The 10,294-nt window shown below is 34.0% G+C and overlaps 1 protein-coding gene and 1 long non-coding RNA gene across 2 annotated transcripts; one reads left to right on the top strand and one right to left on the bottom strand.

The window, feature by feature from the left end:
* The first annotated feature begins 3,020 nt into the window (after positions 1–3,020).
* Positions 3,021–4,673, top strand: LOC114294751 (protein FAR-RED IMPAIRED RESPONSE 1-like). Its single transcript, XM_082905005.1, has 2 exons — positions 3,021–3,612; positions 3,706–4,673. The coding sequence occupies exons 1-2, from the start codon at positions 3,021–3,023 to the stop codon at positions 4,671–4,673; spliced, it is 1,560 nt and encodes a 519-aa protein (XP_082761131.1).
* A 2,376-nt stretch (positions 4,674–7,049) lies between these two features.
* On the bottom strand, positions 7,050–8,948 carry LOC114294729 (uncharacterized). Its single transcript, XR_003640592.2, has 3 exons — positions 8,608–8,948; positions 7,473–7,624; positions 7,050–7,390 (listed from the first exon to the last, which is right to left on the bottom strand). It is a non-coding gene; the product is annotated as an uncharacterized LOC114294729 (long non-coding RNA).
* Positions 8,949–10,294: the final 1,346 nt, after the last annotated feature.

Below are 10,294 nucleotides of genomic sequence, written 5' to 3'. Positions count from 1 at the left end.
GCACCATGACCTACCGACCAACTGTTCCTCTTGACCGATTTCCTTGATTACTTCCCACTGCGCAGTACTTCCACCGAGCTCCTTAAATTTGGCAACTCTCCTGCCCGGTCGGCCCAAACTCGGAAGTCCTTTCTAACTCACTAAAGTGCGCTATTTCACCGGGCTAGTGGGCTAAAGTTACTCCGGCTCAACCAGACCGGTATTCTTAACCCAAGGTGCCAGCCGATCACATGGACTTAGCTCGGCCCAACAAGCTTGGCCCATTCAGCCCGGCCTAAACGAGTTCGATCCAAAGTCAAATTAAGGAATCTCCCTCTCACAATGAATCAAATTTCGATTAAAAAAAAAGGAAAGGAACATTGCAAACTTAAAAAGATAAATAACATTGCAAAACAGAAAGGGTTGTGTTTTAATATTGCTAGTTTTAATTTGTTGTTTATAGAGATAAGAAATATGTTTTCATATTTTTTTTTTCAAAAAACAAAAGAAACAACTATTTGGTATATATATTAAAAAGAATAAAAAAGAAAAGAAACACATATTTGGTGGGTTATTCGAAATGGTTACTGACTGAAGTAGCCACAAGAAATTACCATGGGGCTAGAAGAGCTGTTGGACCGGGTTAACAGTTTCAACTATTAGGTCAATAAAAATATGTAGAGGAGAATGTTGATGGACAATTCTAGAAACATAAAATCAAAAGAGGTGGTTCTATTTTTATAACTCAGTACATTTAATTAAAATTTTAAAATTTTTTATTTTTATTTTATTTTAATATAAATTTATTAATAAAGATAATATACATTAAATCTTAAAATAAAAAATTATTTTTTTATGGTACACTCTTATTACTTATACATATTTTTCATAATTAAGTCTGTTCATTTTCTTTTTCAAGTTTTAATTATTTTCTTTTTATCTTATTTCTCACTTCAAAATTTCAATCCACTCACCAAAAGTTATCATTATCATCAAAAAAATTATTTATTTAGTGTTGTTACTTGTAAATAGAAGAAATACAGTAATGATAAAGACCCCCACAAAACATAACTCCCACAACCTGAAAATGATCTGAACCATTTATGTCACTGTCAGACACAATTTTCCAAAAAAAATTAAATATGTCAATGGTCAATACATCAGTGAGGATCATGGGGTCCTCTTTTGTGGGGTCTCCCAAACATTTTCTGAAGAAATACTCAAAACTCACAATTCTTCTCTCCAAAATAAATATTGTTCGATGTGGATCACCCATGAGTTCCTAAGCAATAAACAGAGCTGCGCCAAATTATATTCGCCATCACTCACTTGCGAGACACTCCAGTTCCATATGTTTTATCAGCTCTGATTTATAGCTCAAAAAGAGCCCCCCTCGAATCGCCCAAATTTGAAAAAGGTGAGTTTTGAATGTTTGGCTCAGTTGCAACAACATTGGTCAAGTGACACCACGTGCGAGAAATAGAAGAAAAAAAAAGAGAGGAGAGGAGAGAGAGAGAGAGAGAGGAACCAGTCGAAGAACAATAGGCGATAGCGACCACCGCCGAGGTTGACCGGTGCTGACACTACCAACCTGGGTGACCATCGACGACCAGCGAAAAACTCTGCCCACCGTCAGTGCTATTCGTTGACCAGCGAAAAACTCTGCCCACCTGGTGCATTTTTTTGTTTTTTTTTCTTTTTATAAATTTATATTTGTTTGTTAGAAGAATGGTTACTCACCTGAATTTGAATTTGAATATGGTCCGTCAATCTGGTGCGAAATACCACTCCGTCAATATTTCACTCACCTGAATCTGAATCTGAATCTGGTCCGTCAAGTTATAAATTTTTTTGAATAAAATAAAATAAATTGACTAAATCTGAATGTAAGTGGTGTTTTTGATGAATGATGTTTGTTATGAAAGCAACCCCCTGAAGTTATAAGAACATGTGAATCTCTGAATCTGAATATGTGAATCTTATTTATGTAAATGTGAATCTGAATGTAAGTGGTGTTTTTTGATGAATGATGTTTGTTAGAAATTTTCGTTATGATGAATGATGTTATAAATTTTGATGAATGGAATACGATTTTTGAATTTATGATGAATGATATTCACATAAATAAGAACCTGAATGAAATACGATTCACCACTTACATTTACTGTGAATCTTATAACTTGACGAACCTGAATCTTATAACTATGAATCTTATAACTTGACGAAAATAAGATTTATTATGAATGTGAATCAGGTTTTTGTGAATGTGAATCTTCTTTTTTGATGAATGATGTTTGTTATGAATGTGAATCAGGTTTTTGATGAATGTGAATCTTATAACTTGACGAACCTGAATCTGAATGTAAATGGTGTTTTTGATGAATGATGTTTGTTATAAATTTATAAATTGACTGAATCTAAATCTAAATTTATAACTTGACGGACGAGGTTCTTATTTATGTGAATATGTGAATCTCTGAATCTGTGATGTCTAAATCTAAATGTAAGTGGTGTTTAACATCACTGAATCTAAATCTGTGAATCTGTGATGTCTCTAACCTTGTGCATTTCATTCTACTGATTTTATACAAATTACAGTAGAGTGTTTCACACAATGGACATTGATTCAAACAATCTTACATTGAGTGAGGGTGAGGAAGTTGAGGAAGAAGAGAACAATCATTCATTAAATGAGAGTGGTGAAATTGAAGAACCTAAGAAGGGGATGTGTTTTACCTCAAAGCAAGAAGTGCACGAGTTTTATGCAAAATATGCTAAAAATCTTGGATTTGCAATAGCTTACAGAACACATAATGTTGGAGCGGATGGAAAGGTGAAATACTTTGGAATTGAATGTACTCGGGCGCAGAAGAGGACAAAAAGATCAGAAGTAAACCCCCCTGAAACCATATTTGTCATCAAAAATTGATTGTAAAGCTAAGGTAAGAGCGACTTTACAACCGGATGGAAGATATAAGTTAACTACAGTTGTGCTTGAGCATACGCATGATTTCATTCCTAGCGACTCATGCCATTTTCCAATGAATAAGAGGATTCGTACTCCTGTGAAGAGAAGATTAGAAATAAACGATGAAGCCGGAATAGGGGTGTCTAGGAATTTTAATTCTATAGTTATTGAAGCGGGGGGATATGAGGCATTAACATTTGATGAACGAGATGCAAGGAACCAGATTCAAAATGCTAGAAGATTGAGGCTTGGGGTAGGAGACGCCGAATCAGTTGCATTTTATTTTCATAGGATGCAACAAGAAAATTCAAACTTCTATTCTGCAATTGACTTTGATGTAGATAGTCGCATACGAAACTTGTTTTGGGCGGACACAAGAAGTAGGGCAGCTTATAAAGCATTTGGGGATGTTGTCTCATTTGACACCACCCATCTCACAAACAAGTATGATATGCTGTTTGCTCCGTTTGTAGGAGTTAATCACCATGGACAGTCAATCTTGTTTTGTTGTGGGCTATTATCTAATGAGAACATGAACACATTTGTTTGGCTATTCAAAGAATGGTTAAATTGCATGTCAGCCACTCCTCCAAAAGCTATTATAACTGACCAGTGCAGAGCCATGCAAAATGCCATACAAATTGTCTTCCCACAGGCTCGACATCGTTGGTGTTTATGGTATGTAATGAAGAAAATACCTGAGAAATTGAGAGGATATTCCTAATATGAAGCCATCAAATTCGCTTTACAAAATGCAGTCTATGATTCTTTCAGAAAAGATGAATTTGATGAGGAATGGCAAATGATGATTGAAAAGTTTAGCCTTCATGACAACGAGTGGTTGGGGGTATTATATGGTGAGCGACATAGGTGGATTCCTGCCTATATGAAAGATATATTTTGGGCTGGCTTGTTAACTACACAGCGAAGTGAGAGCATGAATGCATTTTTTGATGGCTATGTAAACTCAAAGACTACTTTAAAGCAATTTGTTGAACAGTACGACAATGTATTGAGAAGTAAGGTAGAGAAGGAGACCAAAGCAGACTTCAAATCTCGAAACAAATTGTATGATTGCTTAACGGTGTATGAGTTTGAGAAGCAATTTCGTGCAGCCTACACAAATGCGAAATTTAAAGAAGTTCAAGTAGAATTGAAGCGACTACTGTATTGTCATGCGACTCTTGTGAAGGAGGACAGATCCATTTGTACTTATCATGTCAAGAAAGCTGTGCTTGTGGGTGACAAAGTGAAGAAAGTTGAATTTGTTGTATACTTTAATTCAACTGAATTTGAAATGCAATGTGTGTATCGGTGGTTTGAGTTTAGGGGGATCATGTGTGCCCATTCCCTTAGTGTGCTCATTGAGAGGTGCATATATGAGGTTCCAGATAAGTACATTATGCCAAGATGGAGAAAAGATTTGGAAAGAGGGTACGCGTGCATTCCAACGACATACTCAAAATCCGAGGCTGCCCTCAATGCAAAGGTACATGATAACTACCACAAGACATTGGATGAAATTATAGAAGTTGCTTCCAACGATGATAGTAAACACAAAGCCATTCAACTTGGGTTGAGAGACATCAAGGAAAGAGTAAGAAAAGATGAATCTGGTTATGCGAGTAATATGCCACCTGCTAGTAGTACTGTCCCACCTGCTAGTAGTAATGTGCCACCTTCTAGTGCTACATGCAAGGTGCTTATTCCTTTGGTTGCTCACTGAAGAGGCCGTCCGTGTACGAAACGGAAGGTGAGTAAGGTGGACGAAATAGTGAGTCGGTTGAAAGGAAAGAATAAAAAGGCACCAAAAGTTCAGGTATAATTTTTATTTTCTGCTTGTATGTAAATTTCAGAATTTATTTTTGTCAAACTTTTTCACCAATGTGTGTTACTATAGGGTCGTAAGATGGGTCAATGTGAACCTTGTAAGTTGAATTTTGGTTGTATGGATGGGATGGAAGACAATACGTACGAGCGGGTATGTGTTTCATGGTCTAGTACAATTTTTTGTATGGTATTTATTACATTATGTTTGAACTTATTAATGATATTTTGTTATTATGTATCATAAGGTGCCGCAAGGTCAATCCTATTATTTTCCTTGTATGGATGGGACATAAGAGAGCGCATTGCAAATGGTGGACAAAATTGGAAGCTCATCTTTCAGTGAATCAGGAATGACGAATATAGATGGTTCAACTTTTGTGGACTTGAATATAGATGTGGATCCAAATGCTCCATTTTTTTTTAGTTTCGTACTATCGTATTTATCACTTTCGTTTGTAAACTGGGGATTGTTACTTTTGTGGACTTCATTATAGATGCGGATCCAATAGCCCCAAATTGTGAACTTATGTTTGTAAAGCTATGGTATTTTTTTTTCTAAACAGGTTTTGAATAGATTCAGAACAGGTTATATTTGATTCTGAACAAGTTTTGAACAGATTCGGAACAGGTTATATTTGATTTTGAACAGATTTTGAATAGGTTCTGTCAAGTTGAATTTCAGATGCTAAACAAGTTCTGTCAAGTTCTGTATATTTTGATTTTGAAAATCTGGTTTTGAACAGGTTATATTTAATCAGGTTGATTGAAGCAGTCTGGAATGAATGAAGCATTGAGCAGTCCAGAATGAAACATCACAGCAGAATGAAGCAGCAGAATGAAGCAGGTTGATGCAGAATGATGCAGCACATAAAGTAGGTTGATGCAGAATGATGCAGTAGAATGATGCAGAATGAACATATTTATTTGGGATAAGAAAATCAACAGTTTGATTTTGGATTGCTCTGTTTTTTTGGGCTATGTACTTGAACATATTTATATTTGTAGCAATTGCATACACACATACATTACCTTATATAAAATTTGATATGTTTTACACTTTGGTCAGTCCTTAGTTTAGCCATGCACTCCTTGCTGGAGATTGAGAACATCTGTAGGTTGAGAATATCCACACACTCCTTGCTGGAGATTCATCTGGCATCTGCAGGTTGAGAAAATCTGGCATTTGCATATCCCTTCAAAAAGAAATAATTCCATATTATATTGGAAAGCATTTCAAAAGAATTATTATTTTTAGTTACTTTAAATAAATCCATTTATTGCTTAAGATTGAAAAGATTCCATCTGGGTTGATTATCCACATGCAAACTTAGAAGCTGTATGGTCGTAGGTTCATTAGGACCCTAGCTCTTCAACAAAACAACACACCACATATCTTTCTGGGCCTATGATGCATGATTCTCACATAAAAATTGAAATTTTTAAACATGGTTTTGTTATTCCATGGAACAATATCAAGAATGAGCAACATTCTAACCTTTTTGACATCAGGACCAAAAACTACGTAGAACATCCAACTAGACCACTACCAATCATGTGAAACATTGCAGTTTGTGTGCTGAGACAATGCCCCAGAAGAAACACACACTGGACTAGTCTAGAAAAAATGTAATTCAATAGTAAAAATTCCCTTTTCTTCATGAATGCAGCACTAAAGAGTTAGGAGACCTAGAAGCATGTAAACTTTTCATAACAAACATCATTCATCAACTGGAATCTCTGCAGTGGCTTCTTTACTGTGATTCCAATATATTGTTGGGCAAGAGGACAAGGTCTGTAACTATTGTCAAAATGAAAGAGTCCTTTATTCAAATCAACTCGCAAAAACAATGCCACATCCTCATAGTTAGGCAGTGTAAGAGTCCTTTGTTGGCGAGTAAGAGTCTGGTCTCCACTTAGCTCTGTCATCTTGACATCATAATTCAACAAGTCTATTATAGAAATTCAAGAAATTCAACATGTCTGGTATTGAACTATCAACAAATCCATTCAATCCATAGAAGTCCATTCAAGAAATTCAACAAGAACTTCAACAAGAAATTCAACCTATCAACAATAATTGAAAGTGGAAGTCCATTCAAGTTATCAAGTCCATTCAATCCATAGAAGTCCATTCAAGAAATTCAACAAGAAATTCAACCTATCAACAACAATTGAAAATAGAAGTCCATTCAAGTTATCAAGTCTATTCAAGTCCATTCAATCCATAGAAGTCCATTCAAGAAATTCAACAAGAAATTCAACCTATCAACAATAATTGAAAATAGAAGTCCATTCAAGTTATCAAGTCCATTCAAGTCCATTCAATCCATAAGTACATCCATCAAATTCCCCAAAAGCTATCAACTCAGTAATTTACATCATAAAATAGAAAACAATACAAAATACAATGACATAAAGCATGACATCCAATTTCTTCTCCATCCTTCGAAGCCTTCTACCAGGCTCCTGAAATTCATTATCCATCTCATAAACCCTTGTGCTTAGATCGTTAAATTCTTCGCTTCTTATAGATTTACGAGGTCAAGCATTGGAGATCACGTCGTCGTCATCATCATCTACGAACTTGAAGTAATTGCAGTGTTCCTCACTAATCTACAATGCATAACAATCAGTTAATCAAATCAGGCTAATAAATTTGCAAACAAATTTCCAAACAAATTTCCATACTGCTTACATATTTTGATAGACACACAAAGTACACACGCCCTTTATTTCCATTCTGATTGGTTTGAACAATACGTATGGCAGCTGTTCTCCCACAATCACAAAATCTTGGTTTCAATCTTATGTTGCTATTGTTACTAAAGGAAGAAGCCATTTTGTAATCTGCATACAAAATGGAAAACAAAGACATGATACATACATAGCTATTATTGCTAGAACAGCTTGAGCATACCCAATTTAAAAAATTCGCCTTAGGCCCTAATAACTCAGGGCTAGCCCTATGAATTAATAATTCCAATTTTATACTATAATCCAACCAATCAACTAGACCCTTAGAGATGAGCTTTTAGATGAATATCTGGACTGAGAATGAAATTAGAGTTCAAGGGCCATTGGGTAAATTGGTTGACCAACAAATTAGGTAGAAAAACATGCATGGAAACTTTCATATGCAAAAGAAAAAGAAAAAGAAAACATATTGAAAAACTCAAAACATTTGCTACAATAGAAGATGAATATATATATATATATATATATTAGTAAACATATTAGATTAAGCTATAGATTTTAACTCAAGGCAACATTGAACTGTTTCTAATTCATAACTGCTTGTGCTTAGCTAAACTTGTTATTTTGGCAAGAACAGTAAATCAAAAACAAAATGAAACTTGAATGCCCAAAATTCCAAAATTCAAGAACAGTAAATCCTACATATTGACAAGAACAGTAAACTTGAATGCCCAAAACATTTGTTGCAATCAAAAACATATTGACAAGAACAGTAAATCAAAAACTCAAGTTTCTACATTTCCAAAATTCCAAGCTCTAATATGAAACCTTAATTGGTATGTCCGAACCTCAAATTGAGACATCAAAACCTCATCAATTCTATTAGCTCATGTCTGACTCAATCAACACATATCCCATAATGCCCAAACAATCAACATAATGGCCAATCAAAATCAACATAACAATCAAAAATTGAAGGCAAAACCCATAATGCCCAAACCCTAACAAACAATCATAACCCTAATAATCAATAATTGAGGAATCTGGAAAACATGTTCTACAAATTCAAGCCAAAACCAAAACCCTAACACAAATTTTAACTATTTTTTTCTTAGCAATCAAATAGAAACACAAACCCTAGTTTTTGGTTGTGGTACTTTTTTTTCTGCTGAAGATCTGTTATGCGAATCAACACAAACCGTATGCGAATCAACACCCGTAGCTGAAGATCTGTTATGCGAGTCCACACCCATATCTAATGAGAGGATTTGGAAGAGATTAAGGGCTCAAGGAGAGAGTGAGTAGAGAGAGATGAGAGGATTTTGCGAGGAGAGAGTGAGTAGACAGAGATGAGAGGATTTGGAAGAGATTAAGGGCTCGAATGGAGTCGACTTTGAGGAAAGAAAGAGAAAAAAAAAATTGAATTGCTGAAACGACGTCGTTTCAGGGCCATTCGGGGGTAAATTTTTCGAGCTATAAAACATTTTTCATGTTTTATATGTCTAATATCATATTCAACAATGCTACAGACCACTAAATTTCTACCACTAACACCACCACTAATAATGTGGCAAGTAAAAAAAAAAAAAACAAAAACAAAAACTAAGACACAAAACACATGTGGCAGTGGGTCAGACCCACTGCAACATCCCTAGTGCAACCACTAATTAGTGGTCTGCATCATTTTTCTATCATATTATCATGTTCATATATAAATACATAACAAAACAAAATTAACAATGTCGGGGATTCAAAAAAAATATTCTCGTCACTTATGATAGATACAAACAATCCAAAATCTTAATAACTCACCGTCCCATGTTAAATAAATAACACAATAATACCAATATATATACAAACACATGAATTCGTGATAGATTTACAAAAATAAGGATAGGTTATCCACAACAATGTCTCAAAATTCAATCAATTGACTACACCCAAATAAATGTATTTATGGTGATATTTGAAATAGCAGGGGTGTTGCGGGGCAATTCATCAAGATTGTCTTATTTGCAGAGATCAGCGAGACTGACTTGGAGGAATTTAAGGTTTTTCATTTGTTTATTATTTGAGTGTATTATAAATTATGATTTTATTTTAAAAGGTAATTTGTGAAAAAAAATATAAGATGTATTAAGAATAAATTATAATTTAAATAATTTAATAAAGAGTATGAGAAATTGATCGGATTGAATGATTTTTTTGTAAATTTTTTAACTACAAATAAAATCCAAAAAAAAGTGTAATTTCAAAATTTGTTGATCAAACAAATTTTAGTTCCGTAATACTAACACGTGTTTCCGTGACAGTTTTTAAGCTACTGGTATAGAAAGCATGTACGTTGCACATGAGAAACGACATGTTTGATTAAAAATAAATAAATGATAAAAAAAAATGGTAGTAAGTGAAAATAGTAAAAAGTGAAATAAATATTTCATATATGAATTTGATTAGAATGAAAGGTTTGTTAAAAAAAAAAAAGAAATTCTAATTATAAACTACTTTTATAATAAATGTAAACATTCGTGTATAGAAAATGTTTAACATTCTTCAAAAGTTTATACAATTTTCCTACAATAATATGATATGATAAGTGTTAATTTTTAATTTATTATATCCACAATGATGTTAGGGTCTAACTTTCTTGTCACATTATTGTAGGTGAATTTAAAGATCTAAAATTGTAAGTTTTTAGCACTTCTATTCATATATTTTGCTGTGTTTTTTTCCAACGAATTGAGATTTTAGTTACCATGTTATCGTGAGTTGTACAAGTAAATTAAATTTCTTATAACTTCCACTATTCATGCTCAACAAATT

The sequence above is a fragment of the Camellia sinensis genome, chromosome 14 (genome assembly GCF_055761805.1).
Source record: "Camellia sinensis isolate YWXY chromosome 14, ASM5576180v1, whole genome shotgun sequence".
In the NCBI taxonomy this organism is placed as follows: Eukaryota; Viridiplantae; Streptophyta; class Magnoliopsida; order Ericales; family Theaceae; genus Camellia; species Camellia sinensis.
This window is presented reverse-complemented; position numbering and strand designations above follow the sequence as displayed.

Coding starts and splice junctions, on each gene's coding strand:
- LOC114294751 (XM_082905005.1), top strand. CDS start 3,021: ATGAATAAGAGGATTCGTACTCCTGTGAAGAGAAGATTAGAAATAAAC. Junction 3,613..3,705: donor CTTCCCACAGGCTCGACATC/GTTGGTGTTTAT, acceptor TACAAAATGCAG/TCTATGATTCTTTCAGAAAA.